The 23,664-nt window shown below is 41.3% G+C and overlaps 1 protein-coding gene across 3 annotated transcripts in view; it reads right to left on the bottom strand.

Moving 5' to 3' along the window:
• kcnt2a (potassium channel, subfamily T, member 2a) overlaps positions 1-23,664 on the bottom strand; it is a 976,808-nt gene that overhangs the window by 661,626 nt on the left and 291,518 nt on the right. For all 3 annotated transcript variants that reach the window (XM_072274729.1, XM_072274730.1, XM_072274731.1), the window contains exon 2: positions 13,452-13,531. In XM_072274729.1, the coding sequence (XP_072130830.1) occupies positions 13,452-13,531 (80 nt within the window). The remainder of the gene's footprint in view (positions 1-13,451; positions 13,532-23,664) is intronic.

Below are 23,664 nucleotides of genomic sequence, written 5' to 3'. Positions count from 1 at the left end.
AACAATCAAGTGGTGATGAAGAATCATGAGCCCTGAAATCTATGTGGAAATTTTTATGACTTGCTATGTGGTATTTTTGTGTGTATTATCTATGCTATGTATTTTATGACAATAAATTAAGCCTAAATTACTTTGTTGTGATTGTACATTTATTAACATATCATCCGGACACTTGAAATGTTGGGTTTGACTAATCCAGCCATTTCTGTTGGAATACACACAAGAGGCAGGATAGGGAAGGTGTAGTCAAAGTAGCTGTGTCGATGGGTTCATAAAAATGTCAGTGGCAATTCTATCCTGAGATGGAGATAGAGTGATCTGGAAAAGAAAAAGAAGTGTCAGATTCAGTTCAGGAGAATTTGATGCCAAATAGGCTGGAAGTCAGTGGTGAAAGTGATGAAACCGATGTGTTCTGCATGTGAATACAGGAAGCATCACAATGGATTTGTTGATGTAGTGGCGGAAGAGTGTGTGGGATGGTGGAATAAGCTTAGAACTTTTTCTCATGTAGTAATAAAAAGACAGGTGTAGTTCGACCTTGTGAGAACCCTTTGATTTGTATTGAAAGTGAAGTTGTTGAGGGTAAGGACAAGTTCCGCTAAGTAGATGAGAGATTTTTTTGAGGAAAATTGGTTGTGTCTTTGTTTAAGAAAGAAATACAGACCTTTCCAATGTGGAATGGAGGTGTACGAAGACTGGATATCCATGGCAAAGGATGAACCGGTTGGAATAAGGAAATTGTAAATTATTGAAATGGTGGTAGCCATGAGGGAAATCCTGGATACAAGTGGGAATAGACTGGGCAAGGAAGGAATTTGAGATATGAAGAATCGAGTTTAGTGAGGCAAGAGCAGGTGGAAATAGTGGGCTTTCTAGGGCAGCCCTGTTTATACATCTGGAGTAGAAGATAATTGGTCATATGGGGGTTAGATCACTTTGAGATTTGAGGCTGCAGAGGGGAGATCTCCTGATCTCTTGAGAATAGTAATGATCTGGGAGACAGTAGTCTATTGGTAATTTTTTCTAGGCAGCCAAACAGCTGACACATTTGAAAGGCTCCTACAATCAACATAATTATTTGATCTAGTCAGTTCAGTAAAAGAGAATCACAATAGTTGGTGCTGGTCTGAAAATTTCTCTTACATCTGCTGAACTTCAAAATTCATGTCATAGAGCCTCTGAACAGATTGAGGGCACATCAAAACTCTAAACGTTTCATCAGCAAAAGGCAGACATCAGTTCACCGAGATTTGATCAAGCAGCTTTCAAGTGATGGAAAGCAAGGAAGCACCTTAGCACCCCTCTATGGAAATAGTGTCCATGTTGGCATTCCTGAGGTCAGTTTGAATTCCCTCAATTTTTCTAGCATTTGAAGAGCATGCTTGTTCATCACACTTTCCCCGTAGACTTTAAAAAACCCAACAGAATCACAATCAGAGCTTTGTTACTTTTTGTGTATTTTGTAGCCTGTCAAGTTTCTTTGTGGTTCGTGGATAGCATGAACATTAACAACTGGGTATTACAGAACATGTCGGATGTTGCTATCCATCATCATCATTTCATGGTTCAGAAATTTTTGCAAGTACTTCTTGCCAAATTCCTTGATAGCCATTTAGAATTGCACTGCTTTTTCAGATGTAAGTGAGGTGAATTCCTGAGAGCAAGTTCAGCACTTCTGGATTTAATGAAAGAAGCATGCATGTGCTCTGTATATAACAGGAATACAATTTAACTGAGCAAGCAGAGAGATTTTGATTGGAAGGAAACTTGAACCCCATGACATGTATACCCAGGACAACCAGATCTTCTCTCTATTGCTGCCATCATCCATCACTGCACTGCTGATGAGTATCCCTTTTATATCTGCATAATCCTGGAACATCTGGACAGCAAAGGTGCATACATCAGGATGTCCTTTATCAACTGTAGCTCAGCATTCTATACCACCATCCCCTCAAACTAATCAATAAGCTCCAAGACCTTGGCCTCAATACCTCCTTGTGCAATTGGTTCCTGGCTTTCCTCACCTGCAGACACCAGTCAGTTCAGATTGGCGTCTCCTCCAACAACCACCATCAGCACAAGTGGACCACAAGGCTGGTCACTTAGCCCTCTGCTCTATTCACTACACTTATGACTGTGGGGCTAAGCACAGCTTCGGTGCCCCATTTGAGTTTGCTCACAGGTCAAATCAAAAGTGGTGATGAGTCAGCAGGTACTGTAGGAGGGAGCTTGAAAATCTTGTTGAGTGGTGCCACAGCAACAACCTTGTAATGTCAGTAAGGCCAAGGAGCTGAACAAATACCTATGAAAGGATGCTGTTTTTTGATTGCCACTCAGCATTTAGCACCATCATTCTTACAGAACTGATCAAAAAGCTACAGACACTGTGCTTCTGCACCTCCCTCTGCAACTGGACTCTCAACTTCCCAATCAGGTTACCACAACCTGAGCAGACTGGAAATAACACCTCCACCTCACTTACTATCAACACTGACGCACTTCAGGAATGTGTGCCTAGCCCACTGCTCTACCCTCTCGACACTCATGGCACAGCTCAAATGCCATCTATAAATTTGCCGATGATACAACCATTGTTGGCAGATATTCAAATAGTGACGAGAGGGTGTACTGAAGCAAGCTATACCAGCTGGTTGAGTGGTGTCACAGCAACAACTTTGTACTCAGTGTCGGAAAGACCAAAGAACTGACTGTGGATTTCTAAAAAGGTAAGACGAGGGAACACATACTAGTCCACATAAAGGGATCAGAAGCGGAGAAAGTGAGCAACATACAAATTCCTGGGTGTTAATATCACTGAGGAGCTAACCTGGTACCCATTGTTACGTACCCCGTAACTGGATTGCCAAACCAGCAGAAATGGACCACTCAGTTGGAGTCTGGATTACTGGAACTAAGAAAGTTTTATTAAAGAAATAAGCAACACAGTACTCTAATAGTAAGGATATAAATGCAACAGGTTAGCAATGAATAAACACACATGTACACAGAACTAGGATACTAGGATCAATCAAGCTCTATCGCAGTCTAGGGGTAAATGACCAGTTTCAAGTGACGCAAAGTTCAGTTCAGTTCGCAGTAATCACTGTTGTGCCGTTGGGCGGGGAAAAGGAGAGAGAGCGAAAGCGAATGAATATTCAAAACGGATTCCACACAGACCTTCGATATTCCTCACAGTTAGCTTTCGGGCGAGTCCTTGGTAATATCTTCTGAGGTCACCGACTGTGACCCCTCCGTTCCAGACACGATCGTTCTTCAGCGGTGAACCCGGCACCCAGGCAAGGGCAGACACACACCAGGTTCCCACCGACCGTATCTTTCCACCCTGTGCGTCTATGGCTAGTCCCGCGAACAGACCTCCAAAAACTCCCACCGACTTGTGGGGGCGCACCGCTTCCAGGGTCTCTTTACCTTGTGGTGTCGTGTGTGTCTTAGCAAACCTGCCCCTTTTTATCCCCCTGCTGGGGTATTGCCTGTCCATCACACTTCAAACAGTTCAGGGTTCAAAAGGAGCCGGTCTTGACAATACTCAGACCGGTGTCTCCTTCCGTTAAACTCTCTCGTCTCTTCATTAACATTTCCAAATGCTGCTCCATTGTCTTACTTATTTCTCTCTCCTGAAGACAGGTGGCAGATCAACTGTTGATCCCACTGGTGCTAGCACAGGACAGCTAACATCTTAGTCTATGTGCACTTTTGTAACCCTCTTTCGTCACGCCCCTCCCCTTTAAGGATTTTTACCGGGGTAAAAATTATAAGCATGAATACATTATTAGATACACACAAATATACATCTTCATCAGCTATTTGGCTAATACAGAGAATTTTAAGTTGTCAACACCTTGACAGACAGTCAGCAATCACATTTTCCATTCCTTTTATATGTGTAATTTTTATATCAAATTCCTGTAGCACCAGACTCCAACTTAGCAATCTTTTGTTTTTATCTTTCATAGTGGCGAAAAACACTAATGGGTTGTGGTCAGTGTAAATTACCAGTGGTTTCTGTGCCGGGCAAATATAAACTTCAAAATGTTGTAATGCTAGTATGATGGCCAGTAACTCCTTTTCCACAGCGGAATAATTTCTCTGATGGATATTAAATTTCTTAGAAAAATAAGCGACTGGGTGCTCAACCCCCTCTTTGTCTGTCTGCAACAGCACCGCCCCGGCAGCTTCGTCGCTAGCATCTGTTGTTAGGGAGAAAGGTTTTGAAAAATCAGGCGCACTTAGCACAGGATGGTAACACAGAATCGCCTTCAGACTCTCGAAGGCTTGTTGACAAAGGTCGTTCCACACAAACTTTGCATTCTTTGGCAAAAGCTTAGTGAGAGGGAGGGTAATATCCACAAAGTTTTTGCAAAACTTCCTATAATACCCCACCATCCCCAAGAACCTTCTCAGGGCTCTCTTGTCTGTCGGGGTGGGGACCTCCGAGATAGCCCGCACCTTAGTCTGCATCGGAGCCAGCTGCCCCTATCCTACCACAAATCCCAGATAAGTGACCTTCGCGTGGCCGAACTCACTTTTTGCGAGGTTCACTGTCAGGTTGGCTTCCGACAGCCTCTTAAACAGCTCCTCTACTGCCACAATGTGCTCCTCCCACGTGTCACTCCAGACCACTAAATCATCAATATGTGCTTCTGTGTTCCTTAGTCCCTTTATTACTGAATTAATCATCCTCTGGAAGGTCCCTGGGGCGTTTTTCATGCCAAAAGGTAGAACATTATACTCGTATAAACCGGAGGGAGTGAAAAATGCCGAGATTTCTCTAGCCCGGTCGGTTAAAGGGACACACCAGTACCCTTTCAGCAAATCGATTTTTGTGATGTACGTAGCTCTCCCCACTTTATCGATGCAATCGTCTACCCTTGGGATGGGGTAAGCATCAGTTTTCGTGATAGCGTTCACCTTTCTGTAATCTGTACAGAATCGGATGTTCCCATCGGCTTTCGGGACAACCACACAGGGGGACGCCCATTCCGACTTGGATGGCCTAATAATACCTGTGGCTAGCATGTGTTCAATTTCTTTCTCCACTAGCTTGCCCTTCTCCAAGTTCATCCTATAGGGGTGTTGTTTAATAGGCTGGTCTGAGGTGACCACAACATCATGCACCGTCCCTTTGCATCACCTCGGGACATCCAGACATACATCTGCGTGCCGGTTAATTAGCTTTATCAATGGCCCGCTTTGTTCGGGGGTTAGGTGAGAGACCTTATCAGCAAAATTAGCCAGAACAATAGAGTTCTCCAATCGGGTCGGCACCATATTCATCTTTTCAAGATGGGTTTTCCCATATCATTCGACACCCCAGTCTCATTAATTTCCATGATAACACCAACCAGGTTTTCTTTCTGATCGTGGTGGACTTTTAACATGTTAATGTGTACCAACTGTGTGGGTTTACGCCTGTCCGGCGTTTCGATAACATAATTCAAAGGGTCTATCTTTTTAATTACCTTATACGGACCATGGAATCTCGCTGATCGCCCACTTGGAACACTTGTTCGCGGGCACGCCTATCATACCATTTTTTCACTTTAGTCTGGGAGTGTCGCAGATTTTCTTTGGCAAGGTCACAGATCCTTTCAAGCCTCTCACGAAATTTTAAAACATAATCAATCACATTAACTTGGACTGCCGGACTGGACCATTGCTCTTTTAGTAAGGTCACTGGTCCTCTGGGCCGATGACCAAAGACGAGCTCGAATGGGCTGAACCCCAATGACTCTTGAACCGTGTCCCTCACGGCAAATAACAGGAGGGGCAAAGCATCATCCCAGCTCCTGGCGTTTTCTTGACAGTAAATTTTAATCATGGTCTTTAATGTGGCGTGGAATCGTTCCAACGCCCCTTGTGACTCAGGGTGGTACGGGGAGGCCAAAATCTGCTTTGCTCCCATCTCATCCAACATCCGTCGGATTGTGTGAGATGTGAAGACACTCCCCTGATCTGACTGGATTTCCCTGGGCAGCCCCACCGTAGTGAAAAATTTCACAAGCGCCTTTACCACTGCGGGAGCCTTGACGCTTGCCAGGGGCACCGCCTCCGGAAACCTGGCGGCGGCGCACATCATAGTCATCGCATACTCTCGCCCACTCGCAGTTCTGGGCAGGGACCGACAAAATCCACAATCACTCGGGAAAAAAGGTTCCCCGAAAGCGGGTATCGGTCGAAGGGGCACTTTAGGCAGGACCTGGTTCGGCTTTCCTACCACCTGACATAAATGACATCGCCTACAATATTCAATAATATCCTTCCTCATGTTCGGCCAGTAAAACTCTTTCATAATTCTGTCAACTGTCTTCCTCACCCCAAAATGTCCACCGAGGGGTACCTTGTGGGCCAGGTTAAAAATCTTGCCCCTATAAATTTTCGGCACTACCACCTGGTGTACAACTCCCCATTCCTCATCTGCGGGCGCAGTATGTGGTCTCCACTTCCTCATTAGTACTCCCTCCTTCACATAATAGCCTACTGGCTCCGTTTTTAATTCTGCGTCAGAGAGAGCTGTCTCCGTCAAATCCATCAGCTCCTCGTCTCGCTCCTGTACCTGTATAAAGTCCTTCCTGGCTAATGCTAAGTCTGCCTCAGCTCCCTCACTTCCTCTTGTTCCACTACGCTCCTTCTTTGCACTTCCTACCTCCCCCTGGTACAGGGCTGGTAGAAACGTCTCAGCTAACTTTATATCAGCCTCTGCAGCCTTTCTCGACATACGCCGAGTCACTGCGCAAACGGGATAAACTTGTGAGTCCATGGGCTGGCAGGCTGATTTGTCAATCTCACTGCTGGGAACACAATTCCCCCGCGAGGTCATTACTGAGTAAGACTTCCACGTCTTTCATCGGTAGTTCAGGTCTCACCCCGATCGTGACTGGTCCAGAGATCAAGTCGCTTTGTAGGTATATCTGGTGCAAAGGCACGGCTTCAGTCCCTTTTCCAATGCCTTTGATCACACTGACCTCCCCAGTCTCGGTCTCTGAACTAAAGTCTAAAACACTCCTCAAGATCAGTGACTGACAAGCTCCCGTGTCTCTCCAGATCCGTACTGGAACTGGGTTTAACCTCCCCTTCACCGACACGAATCCGGCCGAGATAAACCTCTTGCGCCCTTCCTGAACTTTATCAGACCTCCTTTCCCCTGGAGGTTGGTTTGCCGGCTCAATACAGCCAGTCGGAACCGCCGTTTTTCCTTTCCCCGTCTCCTTCTTTAGGGCAAAGCACCTGGATGCAAAGTGTCCGACTTTCCCACAATTATAACAGATGACCCCGGGAGACTTCCTACCAAACTGCTCCCGGTCTACCTTATCCTTCTCACTAGTCCCCGGCTTACTTACTGACTTTTCTGGCGGACTCTCCCCGCCGTCCTGACTACCCTTCTGGTAGCCTTTACTCGGGGCAAATTTCATTTTATGCGTCAACGCGTACACATCCGCTAACTTAGCAGTTGCGGCTAATGTGCCTGCCTCTTTCTCATCTAGGTAGGGTCTCATACCTTCAGAGACACAACCTTTAAACTGCTCAATCAGGATCAGCTGTAGCAGTCTGTCATAATCCCCATTTACCCCCTTCAAGGCGCACCAACGCTCACAATATGCCTGCATCTCACGGGCAAACTCTAAATACGTGCGGTCCCACTGTTTCCTCGCATTCCGGAACCTCTGCTGGTATGCCTCCGGGACCAACTCATAAATCCTGAGGATGGCCTCTTTCACCACCTCATACCTCTGGACATCTTCCGTGGACAAAGCCGAGTAAGCTTGTTGGGCCTTTCCTTTAAGTACACTCTGAAGCAAAACAGCCCACTTATCCCTCGGCCAGTCCTGACTTGCAGCAACTTTTTCGAAATGGAGAAAGTACCGATCCACATCGGTATCGTCAAATGGGGGAACCAGCCTAACCTCTTGGGTCGCCCTGAACCCTCCACCTTGGTTCGGCATGGGCCCCTGCTCTGCCCTTATCTTTAACCTCTCCAGCTCGAATTCCCTTTCCCGCTGTTTCTCTTCTCGCTCCAACTGTTTGTCCCTCTCTCTCTCTTGCTATTCTAACTGTTTCTCTCTCTCTTGCCGTTCTGTTTCTCTCTCTCTTGCCGTTCTGTTTCTCTTCGCGTTCTAGCTGCCGTACCCAGAACTCGTGCTCGAGTCTCAGTTTTTCAAGCTGCACCTGTACTGCGTCTCCACCAGGTTTTCCAATAGATATCACCTCCAGCTCCCCTTGGGGAAACACACCTTTAGATACATAGTGCTCTACGATAGCTCTGTGTATCTCCTCTCTCCTCATTGTCGACTTCCCCCTAACAAGATTCAACCGTTTGGCCACAGCTGCCAATTCCGCTTTCCTGGCATCCTCTAATGCCTCCAAGGTCGGCGCCTTTAGAAATTCCTCAATCTCCATTTTTGCTGTTTGTCTTTTCTTTCTTTCAGGAATTTTAACCCAATCAATTTACTCCGTCCCAAATTTAGCGTTCAAAATCGCGGACGAGAACCCCACTTATGTTACGTACCCCGTAACCGGGTTGCCAAACCAGCCGAAATGGACCACTCAGTTGGAGTCTGGATTACTGGAACTAAGAAAGTTTTATTAAAGAAATAAGCAACACAGTACTCTAATCAAAAGGATAATAAATGCAACAGTTCAGCAATGATAAACACACATGTACACAGAACTAGGATAATAGGATCAATCAAGCTCTATCGCCGTCTAGGGGTAAATGACCAGTTTCAAGTGACGCAAAGTTCAATTCAATTGAGTTCAGTTCAGTTCACAGTAATCACTGTTGTGCCGTTGGGCGGGGAAAAGGAGAGAGAGTGAAAGCGAATGAATATTCAAAACGGATTCCACACAGACCTTCGATATTCCTCACAGTTAGCTTTCGGGCGAGTCCTTGGTAATGTCTTCTGAGGTCACCGACTGTGACCCCTCCGTCCCAGACACGATCGTTCTTCAGTGGTGAACCCGGCACCCAGGCAAGTGCGGACACACACCAGGTTCCCACCGACCGTATCTTTCCACCCTGTGCGTCTATGGCTAGTCCCGCGACCAGACCTCCAAAAACTCCCACCGACTTGTGGAGGCGCACCGCTTCCACGGTCTCGTTACCTCGTGGTGTCGTGTGTGCCTTAGCGAACCTGCCCTTTTTTATCCCCCTGCTGGGGTATCGCCTGTCCATCACACTTCAAACAGTTCGGGGTTTAAAAGGAGCCGGTCTTGACAATACTCAGACCGATGTCTCCTTCCGTTAAACTCTCTCGTCTCTTCATTAACATTTCCAAATGCTGCTCCATTGTCTTACTTATCTCTCTCTCCTGAAGGCAGGTGGCAGATCAACTGTTGATCCCACTGGTGCTAGCACAGGACAGTTAACATCTTAGTCTATGTGTACTTTTGTAACCCTCTTTCGTCACACCATATATCAATGCAGCTATAAAGAGGGCAATACAGTGGTTATATTTGATCCTGAGTTTGAGGAGATTTGATATGTCACCTAAAACACTCACAAATTTCTACAAATATACAGTAGAGAGCATTCTGACAGGATGCATTACTGTCTGGTATGGAGGGGGTGGGGAGGGTGTACTGCCCAGGATCGAAGTGAGCTGCAGAGAGTTGTAAAATTAGTCAGCTCCATCATGGGCAGCAGCCTCCAAAGTATCCAAGACATCTTCAAAGAACAGCATCTTAAAAAGGCAGCGTCCCAGGACATGCCCCTTTTTCATTGTTACCATCAGGAAGGAGTTAAAAAAGTATGAAGACACACTCTCAACGTTTTAATTTATATATATATATATATATATATACACACACACTTACTGTAATTCACAGTTTTTTTCTATATTATCATGTATTGCATTGTACTGTTGGTGCAAAGTTAAGAAATTTCACGAAATACACTCATGACATTAAACCTGATTCTGATTCTGAAATTGACTTTAGGAGAAGGAAACCAGAGGTCTATGAGCCAGTCCTCATCAGAGGATCAGAGGTGGAGAGGGTTAGCACCTTTTAATTCCTTGGTGTTCTTATTTCGGAGGACCTATCCTGAGCCTAGTACCTTAGTGCAATAACAAAGAAAGTACAGCAGTGCCTCTACTTCCACAGGAGTTTGCAGAGATTCTGCATGGCATCGAAGACTTTGACAGACTTCTATAGCTATGTAGTGGAGAATATATTGACTGGCTGCCTCACAGTCAGGTATGGAAACACCAATGCCCTTGAATGGAAAATTGTACAATAAGTAATGGATACAGCCTTCCCAACCATTGAGCACATCGGCATGGAGCATTGTTGCAGGAAAGCAGCATCCACCATCAGGGGATGTCCATCACCCAAGACATGCTCTCCTCTCACTGCTGCCATCAGGACGAAGGTACAGGAGCCTCAGGACTCACACCACCAGGTTCAGGAGCAGTTGCTACCCCTCACCCATCAGGGTCCTGAACAAAGGAGGGTAATTCTGCTCAACTTCACTTGCCCCATCATTGAAATGTTCCCACAGCCAATAGACTCACTTTCAAGGACTCTACAACTCATGTTCTCAATACGTATTGCTTATTTATTTATTTATTATTATAATTTATTCTTTTTGGATTTGCAGTTTGTTGTCTTCTGCACTCTGGTTGAACACCCTTGTTGGGCGGTCTTTCTTTGATCCTGTTATGGTTATTGTTCTATAGATTTATTGAGTTTGTCCACAAGAAAATGTTTCTCAGAGTTGTATATGGTGACATATATGTAATTTGATAATAAAATTTACTTTGAACTTTGAACTTAATTAATAGTTTTTGTTGGGTTTGTTTGCTCTTAACTTATCATCTCATCTTTATTTACCAGATGTGATTCTAAGGATTATATGTGCACACAAGTTATCCGTACCAGCGTATCAGTTCATTACAGAGACACCAGTAGGAATAACGTGCAATTTTATCATAATATTTGGATTAAGAATGGAAGTAGCCTGATACAGTCCTCATTGCAGAGCAATAGTGAAAGATATTAAAAGGAAGATGCTGTGTTCAAATGTGTCAAAGTCTAGAGACCAGCCAAGCAAGATAATGAAAGTTCAGTTACTTCTGTCACAACAAAAGAATGTTATTTAGATAATCAATTAGCTTGGACACAATTAATCTATCTCAAAAAGTTAGAAAGAAACAATCCCACAATCAAGTACAAAGGTTCATATATGCAGCTTTCTGAAAAAAAACAAACAGAAATAGGCAGCATGTTCCTTTCTAACACAGTCCACCAAAATAAGGTATACATCATTAAATTAAAGGTTCAATACTACCTGGGAATTGAATAATAATCAGTTCCCAGTGGTCAAAAGTTTTTGATTTTGTCTGAGAGATTTCAGCTTCAGTAAATTGGTTTATTATTGTCACATGTTCTGAGGTACACTGAAAAATTTTCTTTTGAATGCCATCTATAAAGATAATTGCATCACAACACTGCAAAGAAAAACCAGTAATAGAATGCAGGATAAAGTGTTACATTTCAAAAAAGAGTGCAGGGTTGGCATACAATAAAGTCCAAAATCATAACAAGGTAGATTGTGAGGCTCAGAGTCCTTCTTATTGTACTTGAAGACCACTCAGTAGTCTTATAACAGCAGGATATAAGCTGTCCTTGGGTCTGGCTTTTAGGTTTTTGTATCCTATTCCTGATAGGAAGGGGGATGAGAAGAGAATGGCTGGGATAGGTAGGGTCTTTGCTTATGTTAGCAACTTCACTGGGGCAATGAGAAACATGGACAAGAGTCCATGGAGAAGAGGCTGTGTTTCATGATGTGCTCAGTTGTGTCCCTAACTATCTGCAGTTTCTTGCTTTCTCAGACAAAGCAACAGTCATGGTGCGTCTGGATAATTGGTGCATCAATTAAAATTGGTGAGGTTCAAAGGACGTGCTAAGTTTCTTTAGCCTCTTGAGGAAGTGGAGATGCTGGTGTACTTTCTTGGCCTAAAGTATGATTTTCCTTTAAAGAACCTCTAACATGAAATTTCATCCAGCTGGTAACTAGTCCATTGTGCAGGTCTGCTTATCTTTACAAATAAAGTTCCAGGTGAAGAATGAAGTGCAGACTGAATCACACTTAATAGCATTGCTCTTGGCTTAACAGTGGACCCTATAGAATAGTGTCAGTCATATTTAACCTAGAAGACATAATTTCTGAATGATGGAACATTTCAATAAGTCTTAATAGGTTAATAAAGAAAAAAACTACAAATACAGGAAATCTGAAATTAAAAACAATGTAAAACACAGCAAAAGTGAATGAAATAAAAATTAATATTTCAGCTTTTATCAATGCACAGTAAGCCTTTAAATACAAACAAAAAGGCAGTACATCAAGTACTGGGCATCTAGACGAAGTGGACAAGATGATTTGTAAATCAGTTACTGGCCCAGAACTTGCTAGGGAATAGCAGCTGTTTCCATGTGACTTAAGGATTTCTATTCAAAACCACAATACTGTTGTCAGTTTTAGCCACTTCTTTTTGTAATTACATTCCAAAGCTCAACTTCTCATTGAGTTTTGCATGGGAGCATTAACTGGAACATTCTGCCCTCTGCTTTTGAAGCTAAATCATCAGCAGCTACTTCATTGATATCAGCGCAATAAAACAGCTGTGAAGGACAATGCACTGGTTAAACTGTTTTATTTAAATTAAATGTTTTTCATCTGTTTGTGATAAGGCTTCATTGTTTTAAATTTAAATTGATTAGATTTTTTAATAAATCTGCACAATTGTTGAACTTGGATAAATATCAGAATTTTTTTGTCAGCGTGACTTAGCTAGTTGTCAAAGATTTTTTTCAGCACTGAATTGAACATGTATTTTCTTGCAGCTCCTTGCATTAACTATTGTATTGTGAAATACCCTGGTGTTTCAAAGGCTTTGCCTTGAGGGAAGGAGCTACACTGGAATTACATAAGATTAAGTCTAAATTTTCTTTGGAGTTCTATGGCAAATATGTGCATAGATTGTTGCTGACCACAAATTTTATACTACTGAGTTTCAGTATTTTGTAGGTATTTTATTTATTGAGATATAGCGTGAAACAGGCCCTTGTGATGCTTTGAGCCATGCCATCCAGCAATCCCCTGATATAATCCTAGCCTAATGTCCAGACCATTTACAGTGACCAATTAACCTACCAACTGGTACATCTTTGGACTGTGGGGGAAAACCGGAGCACCTACATGGTCATGGGGAGGCAGAGGCAGGAACTGAACCTGTAAAGCTTTGTGCTAACCACAATACTACCAATGGTAGATTAACTGCGAAGCAATGCAGAGTTAAACAACAGGTTCTCACAAATGAACAAAGTCTAAAAAAGTTTTGTTTTCTTCTGTTGTATGCAAAATTCTATTTCTAAAGATAATTTTAACAAACTTATAGCTCTAAAATGGATATTGTCAAAATACTTACTTGACCTTTGGTTTTTGATGAAAAACAGTTTCAGGCGCTCTTTGAAAGTGTTTTCATTCACATAAAATTCAACTTGTACTCTGTGAATGAAAAAGAATATGCAACCTATTTTCAGATTTATTGACTTTCATAATAAAAGACAGTAAAACTATTACTTAGACAGTTTCAAACATGATAGGGTCTGCTGTAGAACAAATAATTAAAGTATTACGCTTTAGTTTAATGTATGGCTTTTGTCGCAAAAATTCTGAACAATCAGTCATCAATGTTCTCTGTTGTAGTACAGTGCAGCAACTTTATCAGACTTGGACATCATCAGCTACTATAATCCTTCTACTTTGGGAAACTGGACAAGAGAGGATTGTTTTGCTGAGTCAACAACAAATTAATACTCTCTCAGGACTCTGAGAGTACAAAAGAAAGCACAGGTTCAACTTCCAGCAGCACTTGGTGATAAAAATATATTTCAACCTGGCATCAGCTTAAAAGATAAAGATGCATGTGGTATCTTGAGAAGATGGGCAATGTAATCATGTTACATAAGGTGACAATTCAACCATGATCTGGCATTTAATTAGATCATATTGAATCTATATCCTTACTCTGTTTTGGTAACTGACAAGCAAAGGAAATCTGCAGATTCTTAAACTCTAGCAAGAAAAAGCTGGAAATATTCAGCAGGTCAGACAGCGCCTGAATCAATGCTTCACACTGATTCTCTTTCATTCTCCACAAATGCTGCCTCACATGATGAGTATTTCCAGGATTTTCTGATTTTATTCAATTTTGATAATATCATATTCTCTCTAACTTTGTGAGTTATTGCACATTTTCCTTAACTTTTCAAATACCTATAGTGTACGTGGACATGATAGGCAGCAAGATTAGATTCAAATGAAACTCAATTTACTTGTGAAAAAGGGTATAACAAAAATCACTCTAAAGAATAATAATGGATTTTCTTTATATCAGCATTAGAAACAAATTTCGTTTAGTTTACAACAATGTGTTGAATTAATATTTGAATCATAAAAGATTAATACCCATATGGAGACTCAAGTTACCTTGGATATTACTTATTACAAATTAATTGGAATATCTGCCACTTCAGTGTTGAGTACCCAATATACTAAATGTGTCTCAGACAATAATAACTTTTATAGACAGTTACATCTCAAATGCTAGATTGCTTTATTACTGAGTGCCTTCAGGAGGCTTTGCTGAACAGGCAATGCAGTTGCTATGGCTTCTCAGCCAAGAGAGTAAATTTCTGAGGCAAGATGGCAGATTTAATTTTCAATCCTACAAACCAATCTTTTTCACAGCATGCTCAGGGCAAGACCGAGGATCATGCACTTGCTTTGTCTCCTCTCTCCCACTACGCAAGAAAAACAAAATCGGCAGTTTGTCTGAATACATGTCCTTCTGTACCTGTATGATAACCATTTTGCTGACCTACAACTCGGGGCCTTATTACATTATATATTATTTCATTTATGATACAGGGGTTTTGACTGAATTATCAATATCATATTCAGTTCAATTGTATATGACTCCTAAACTTCATCTGCTGAACTTGCATTTTCTTACTTAATTATTTCTGTCACCTACGAAGCAGGAAAAACTAATCAGCTATCTATTATTGGATGAACCACAATTTCACCTCACTAAACACTGTGAAAACAGAAGCCATTATCTTTGAACCCTGGCATAAATTCTGATTCTATCCATCTTCACCATTCTTGATCCATTACCTTGTCGGGCCCTGCAGAAGCTGGACTATTGCTCTAATGTGTTTTTCATTTAAAATCTGTCTTTCCAAGATTAAATGCTGCACTTCCATTTGATACGGTCTGAAGAAAGGTACCTAAAGGCAGGCTCTCCCAAACCACTGCTCCAATACTGTAAGCATGAAATGCTGCAGTTTTCATTTGCTCCTTCCTTTGAAGGTCTTCTGAAATGATTAATAAATAAACCCATCTTTCTACATTTAACTGTCATTGCAAAACCTAAGAATTAAACTTCCATCAAAATAGTTTTAAAACATGGGTGAAGGCTGTCAAAAATAAACATGAAGTTTCTTAACACTGGTTTGGCTGCAAATGAGGTATTGTATCTAGTTCTGGGTTAGAAATTTTAGAAAAGATGTGAAAGCTTTAGGGAAAGTGTAAGAGGCAAGAAAGAGGCAAACAATGGGAGCTACCTTAGTAAATATATTTAAGACAAGATTGGAGGTAAATGGAATTAATGTGAATGGGCAATAATGTGAATGGTCAATTTTTTTGTACTGTACAAATCCAATTTAGTGTTATTCACCTTGGCACAGAGCCAGGTGTAAGGAGGTATGATGGAGGTATTTAAAACCATGAAGGGTATTGACAGAGTAGGTGGAAAGAAACTTTCCCTAATGCTAGATATGTTAAGAACCAGGAGACCACAGCAAGAAAGTGATTTGCAAGAGTGTTTCAGGGAATTATTTTCACACAAGTGATAAGGGTCTAGAATGCAATGTAATGGGAAGAAATTGAATTTTACCAGACTAAGCATTTGAGATACGTGTCCAAGAGTAAAGAACTTAGAGTAAGGAAAAAAGCTGGTATGGACTTAATATTATTGTCTGAATCTTTTCAGGTTGTAACAATTTTGTGTTTCTGCATGGAAACTAAATTGAGTTCTTAATGATTTCACTGTTTTGTTCTAGTGGTTTGTCAAAAATTTGAATCAAATCGAATTGACTTTATTTCTTACATCTTTCACATACATAAGGAGTAAAAATCTTTATGTTACGTCTCTGTCTAAATGCGCAATGTGTAATCATAATAATTTATAATAAATAAAGCAATCAATGTAACATAGGAATACACACAAATCAGTGTGAGTTAATCAGTCTGATGGCCTGGTGGAAGAAGCTGTCCCAGAGCCTGTTGGTCCTGGCTTTAATGCTACAGTACCATTTCCCGGATGGTAGCAGCTGGAATAGATGTTGTTGGGGTGACTTGGGTCCCCAGTGATCCTTCGGGCTCTTTTTCTCACACCCGTTTTTGTAAATGTCCTGAATCATGAGAAGTTCACAACTACAGATGCACTGGGCTGTCCATACCACTCTCTGTAGAATCCTGCAATTAAGTGAGGTACAGTTCCCATACCAGGCAGCGATGCAGCCAGTCAGGATGCTCTCAATTGTGCCCCTGTAGAAAGTTTGTAGGATTTGGGGGCCCATACTAAACTTCCCTAATCATCTGAGGAGAAAGAGGTGCTGTTGTGCCTTTTTCACCACACAGCTGGTGTGTACAGACCATGTAAGGGCCTCAGTGATGTAGATGCAGAAGAACTTAAAGCTGTTTACCCTCTCAACCCCAGATCCACTGATGTCAGTAGGGGTTAGCCCATCTCCATTCCTCCTGTAATCCACAACCAGCTCCTTTGTTTTTGCGACATTGAGGGAGATGTTGTTTTCTTGACACCACTGTGTCAGAGAGATGGCTTCTTCCCTGTAGGCCACCTCGTTATTGTTTGAGATAAGGCCAATCAATGTAGTATCATCTGCAAATTGATTTAGCAGATTGGAGCTGACACAGTCATGGGTATACAGGGAGTAAAGGAGGGGACGTAGTACACAGCTCTGAGGAGCTCCTGTGTTGAGAGTCAGAGGGGTGGAGGTGAGAGAGCGGAGGTGAGAGAGCCCACTCCTACCACCTGCCAGCAATCTGACAGGAAGTCCAGGATCCAGCTGCACAAGGCAGGGTCAAGGCCGAGGTCTCTGAGCTTCCTGTCGAGCCTGGATGGAATGATGGTGTTGAATGCTGAACTGTAGTCCAAGAGCAGCATTCTCACATAAGCATCCTTCTTCTCCAGATGTGTAAGGACAGTATGTAGAGTAGTGACTACTGCATCATCTGTCAATCGATTGTGTCAGTAGGCGGATTGTAGTCCTTGACCAGCCTCTCAAAGTATTTGCTTATTATTGAGGTGAGTGTGACAGGACGCCAGACATTCAGGCATGTTACCTTGGTCCTTTTTTGGTCCAGGGACAATGGTGGATAATTTGAAGCAGGAGGGCACTCTACATTGGGAGAGAGAAAGATTAATAATGTCTGTAAAAGAGTAGTTAGTTAGACTGTAATACACACTCAGTGGACATTTTATTAGACCTGTACGCCTTCTGGTTAATGCAAATATCTAATCAGTTAATCATGTGGCCGCAACTCAGAGCATAACAGCATGTAGACATGGTCAAGAGATTCAGTTGTTGTCCAGACTAAACATCAGAATGAAGAAGAAATGTGATTGAAGTGACTTTGACCATGGAAGTATTGTTGGTGGTTTGAGTATCTCAGAAACTGATGATATCCTGGGATTTTTACACACAACAGCCTCCATAGTTTATAGTGAATTGTGCAAAAGACAAAAGTATCAAGTGAGCAGCAGATCTGAGAGTGGAAAATATCATGTTAATGAGAGAGCTCAGAGGAAAATGTCCAGACCGGTTCAAATTGACAGGGAGGCGACAGTAGCTCAAATATTCATGCATTAAAACAGTCGCGTAGGGAAGAGCACCTCTGAACACATAGCACATTGAACCTTGAAGTGGATGGACTACAGCAGTAGAAGATCACAAACATACATTCAGTGACCACTTTATTAAGTACAGGAGGTATTTTAAAAAATGGTTACTGAGTGCATATTTTTTTAATGGGTACCTGTTCTTTCATGGTTGCTGATTTGCAATACAAATTAGATCTGTATTAAACTGCAAACAGGGAATGATTGACTACAATCATGAATCATTTTCTGTTCAATTCCTCCATAAATCCATTATATCTCTTTATAAACTACTTTTTGATATCAATGGAAAGCCAGACAATTATTTGTTTAAAAACTTGAAAACAGAATACACACTAAAATGCTGTTAATATTCATTTTTTGACATTCCATTAAAGAGGCAAGAAGAGAATTGGGTGTTAGGATTTTGACAGGGTCTGTGACTATAGTTATGAGGAATCTGTGATGACTGCAGCTAAGAAAGTTATTGGGTGAATAAGAAAAGTTCTTCAAAACCAAATTCATACTCTTATAAATACATAAGTAAAATCTCCAATCATCTAACATGCTTATTTTACATTAATCATTTTACAACTGTGTTGTGTAATCATTAGCAAACTGTAACACTAATGGATTTGTTGAGACAGAAGCATAGGATTAGACCAGATGTTTCATTTAGAAAGCGTGCATAAGTCCAGAAAATCTTCGATAAGGAAAAGTTTCACCACACAGGCAACGCAAAATGCATGTCAACTTAACATAGTTTTGAAAGCCTGCTTCTTCAAAGTTCAAGCATATATTGTGCTTCACAGGATGGAAAGGGGAGTGGGTTGGGAAGAGGTTTATGTTTTGTGGTCAAGGGTGACATATACATCATCTGTGAGACCTGGAAGGTATTTACCAATATCTGTAGAAAAACACAGCAAGTCACTGGTGATATATTATTCAGAGAAAACAACTTTCCAATAAAATTCTATAATGTAGGGTGGATAAATGGTGGACAATATCTGGGCCACATATCCACAGCAATGGATGAAGTGGCACATTTCTGTGCTGGGATTTGTAAAATATAGCAATCTACAAACTGGATGCATGATTCACCATCAGGAAGGATCTCTGCACTCAGTGGAATGCTTATAATAAGCTTCACTCATTGTACTCTGGAATCAGTGACACTGGTGTTAGATCCAAAACATACAACTGTTCTTTTCAAACATGGTGCAATGGAACATCTAAACAAAAGCCAAACTTTCACTAGACTATCAACTTACACCTGGGTTAGCAAATGTACTGTATTTCAGTTGCAAGATGAAGAAGAAAAGGTTGCGAATAAAATCACATGCTAGCATAGAACAGAACAAGAATAATTCCCCAATCACTTAATCAAATTATAGTATATTGTATTGATTTCTAATACGCTGCTGAGTTCATTCAAATTGAGTTTCAGAGTCACTTATCACATGTACATCAGAGCATACAGTGAAATTTGTCACTTGCGCCAACAACCAACACAACCTAAGGATGTGTTGGGGGTCAAGCTGCAAGTGTCACCACACATTTCAGGGCCACCATAGCATACCTACCATGTTTGGAGAACATACAAGCAACAACAACGATACCAAAACAAGCCCCTTACCTTCCTCCCACCCACCCATGCATACACAGAGACAGTTCCCTAACCCCAGGACAGGCAGTATTCAGAATTCAGGGCATTACACAGTTCAGGAGATTTCCTATCTTTCCTGAGCTACTGTATTTATATCATGCATTCAATTCGTCAATCCCCCAGAGCAACAAAACAGAATATCTTCTGTTTTCTGAGCAAAATTTATTTATTTTGTAATAGGAGAATTGAAAATTAAACACAAGGTATATTTAAAGTTCACATTTATTTGTTTATTGAGATAAAGGCAGAGTAGACCCTTCCAGCCCTTCGAGCTGTGTTACCCAGCAACCCCTGATATAATCATGGCCTAATCAGGGAACAATTTACAAAAACCAATTAACCTACAAACCGGTACATCTTTGGACTATGGAAGGAAACAGGAGCACCTGGAGGAAACCCACCCAGTCACTGGGAGAATGTACAAATTCCTTAAAGGCAGCGGAGGGAATTGAACCCAGGTCACTGGTACTGTAAAGCCCTGTGTTAACCACAACACTACTGTGCCAACCACTACCATTTCTCCTACCATGATCTTCATCTTTTTTTACTTATATGGCTATGGCATACAGATTTAATATCATACTCTGATCTAGCCCAGACCTTCCAGTGTCACACCATGATAGTTTTGTAAGCTGCTGCCATCTACTGTGTTAGAAGAACTGATGATTGGAATGTTGACCGCTGGTCCTTGGTTGATTATCAGGAGGAGTAGGAAACGTAACTAACCTCCTTCTGCTTGGAGAAATTTATGAAGAATTCATCGAAATACAATACCAGCAGCCACAACCAATTCTACATTCACCAACAGTCCCAAAGCTTACCTTTCTTCACTTACTGACCATCACATCACCTGATTTAACATTATGAAAAAGAATAAAGACCAGCAGAGAATAATTTCTGCCAATCACATTTTTGCAGACAGAACAAAAATGTAATTCCTATCAAAGTGTATTATTTTCTCAACTGAAGTCTCTAAATGCTTTACTTCTGCTTTCCTATGCCTATCCTATTACTCAAAAACCACAAATAATGTATACATTGCAATGTCACTGAAGCATGATTATTTTATGTACTGAAGATTTGGAGGCAGTACAGGTTCCTCATCACAAACCATGCCTTACATTGAGAAATGTTGTTTGCCAATCCAAATTTATCCTGATCTTTTGCTGTGGAAGTTAAGATGATGTTAAGATCACACACGGGTACTTGGTTTTATCACCTTCCATGCCTGCGCTGCTATTAGGCTGCTCAATATTCTTCTACAAGATTCATGCCAAAATGATTCCATCACTTACACATGTAAGACATGTTCTACTGAAGGTTGTTCTCCATTGAACAAAGATGATTGACAGCAGATTTTAAATTTAAGTCAAGTAGTAAATTGGAATATGAAGGAAATCATTTTATGCGGAGATTAACTATTAGCGTACCAAGAGGCTTCTGGTAAGATGGCAGTGCACTGGGACGCAGGGGTCACTCTGGATCCAATCAAACACGTAATTGTTTGTTCTTTGCATCTTTTTTACAATTACAAGACACTGCTGGATACTAAGAACATCATGTGCTACAAGAGTACCCCATCAGCGAATTGCTTGATAGCAATGGAGCTGGTCTTATTGTCGTGTTGTTGCCTGGACTTGTTGCCATTGTTGCTGGACTCTGTACCCATTGTCGTGCTGAGGTAGCACATTGTGTGAATGATTGTGTCAGATGTTTTTATTGTGATCACAAGACCTCGTTGGACATTGGTGATGTAGAATACCACAAGACCAGTTCACCAACGGCAGGGGAGCTGAGTTGCCTTGGTTGTTGCACAAACTAGGCCCTCATGCCTTGGGGTTGCCTGTTTGCAATAACCCATGGGAGGAGATAACAGAGGCAGTGTGGGGAAGAGCAAAGGCCTCTGTGGATGTGCTGGAATCTGTATTAGTTTGGGGATTGGGCCCTCCCATCAGTGCTGCCCTCTAGTGTTCACTCACTGCCATCCTTCGGTGTGTACTCAGTGCTACTCTCTGGTGTTCCTTTGGTGGAACTTGATTGGACCAGGACAACTTACCTTCAATCTGCAGGACATGCCACTCAGCGACTTAGCCTCTATTATTTTTGCGCTTTGTGCTTCTGTGTTTTCTGCTATTGTAGCCACATGTGCTATTTGTGCTATATGCTGCTGGAAATGTGTCTTACACCTTGGCTCCAGAGGACCATTGTTTGGTTTAGCTATATCATGTATGGTTGAACGATAATTAAACTTCATCTGAAACTAACTGCTTATGAGGGTGGTGAAAACAAAATCTATCAAAGCCTTTGAGAAGGAATTAGATAAGCCTGGGGAAAAAGTAATTTACTGGACTAAGGAAAAAGGCTGGTAAATGAAACTTACTGGACTGTACTGCTAGGCATTGGTAAAGGCTGGATGACCCCCTCTGAGCCGACACATTGTGAAGGTGATATGCAATAATTATGGATTTTCACAAGTAAATTTCATCTAAGAATATCCCAAAGGATTCATAAGAGTTGAAGAGTCTAAACATATAATAAAATACATTAAAAAAGAGAAATTACTTAAATCTAAGCTGTTGTTTGAAAAGAGCTTGCCACATTCTCTCCAAAACCACTTGTGTTAACTTCAGGTGCTATGGTTTCCTCCCACATTCTAAAGTCATATGAGTTAGAGTTAATAAGTTGTGGGCATGCAATGTTGGTGGTGGAAGCATGGCAACATTTTCAGTCAGCCCCAAGCTCATCATCAGACTGTTGGTCATTGACGGAAATGACACATTTCACTATATGTGTATTCAGTGTGTTGATGTTTCCATGTACTTGTGACAAATGAAGCTATTTTTTAGTCTAGTCTTCAGTATCATCTTTACTTTTCAACCACTGCACTTTCGTTGATTATTACAACTATATGGACTAGTGCTAAATAATAACAGCCTTTGGTTTATTTTTATGTTTTATAATACACTCTGAATAGCAAAATGGCACATTGTTTAGGGGCACTAAAGTAAAACATGTTCATGAGATAATTAGGCCCTATAAATGAAATGTTTTCAATATCTCTTTGAAAGCACTACACTCACTGATATATTTCAATAAACTGAAGGCCTATATTTTGATTTGCCTTTGTAGTAACTGACACCATTATGATACTAGTGTTTGCTTTGCATTATTGTATTAATTCTTAATGAATCACAATACTTAAATGCATTTACTGATAGAACCCAATTCCCTAGGATATTGCCTATGAAGGGGTTAAGTTTATCTGTAACATGTAACATAAGATGGATAGATGTAGTTTGAAAACACCAGCAGAGCACTTGTTACCACTTTACTCTAACTGTTGCAATCTCAGCAGGAGACTCGTGGGGACAGTGAGATGTCACTTTCCATACGCAAAATAGGTTCTCATTATCAATAACCAACCCTAAATTGGAAGATACTCTGTCAGATATTGAACCATATTAAATTTTGTATAATTGAGTGAATGTCTATGAGGTCAATGACAATTTAAGACTTTCTGAACTTTTGGCATGTAGGGTCTCTGGAGTCAACAACGAGTAACCATTAAAATGCAAATATCTGTTAGTGAGTAAGTATTGAAAATGTCTGTCAAGTGGTTTGTCTGCCCAGACTCTGGCTTATTGTTTATATGTGTAAGCCTTAATGTACTTTTGAAAGCCCAAGGATTGAAAAGTGTGACTATTAAAGTGTCCAGCTGATTAATGAGGGTACGATGAATGCTGTGTTAATGGACACACAATGTGTTGTTTGGTTTGAACAGGCTGCAGTGAGATCAAGGGGTTTGTCTGGCTTGTCGTTGCTCAGCCCTTGTAGAACTTGTATAAATTAAATCATTTTTCATTCATTCTTTGGATTTCAACTGGGGTGGGAAACTACAATCAATGCCTAGGACCCAAGGTGGTTTCAAGAGTGAGTCAGAATTTGGAGTGCCCCTGACAGTGAGAACAATCAAGTGGTGTCTAAGAATTATGAGCCCTGAAACCT

Source organism: Mobula birostris, chromosome 12, assembly GCF_030028105.1.
Source record: "Mobula birostris isolate sMobBir1 chromosome 12, sMobBir1.hap1, whole genome shotgun sequence".
NCBI lineage: Eukaryota > Metazoa > Chordata > Chondrichthyes > Myliobatiformes > Myliobatidae > Mobula > Mobula birostris.
The sequence above is the reverse complement of the archived record's forward strand: the minus strand, read 5'-3'. Positions and strand labels throughout refer to the sequence as shown.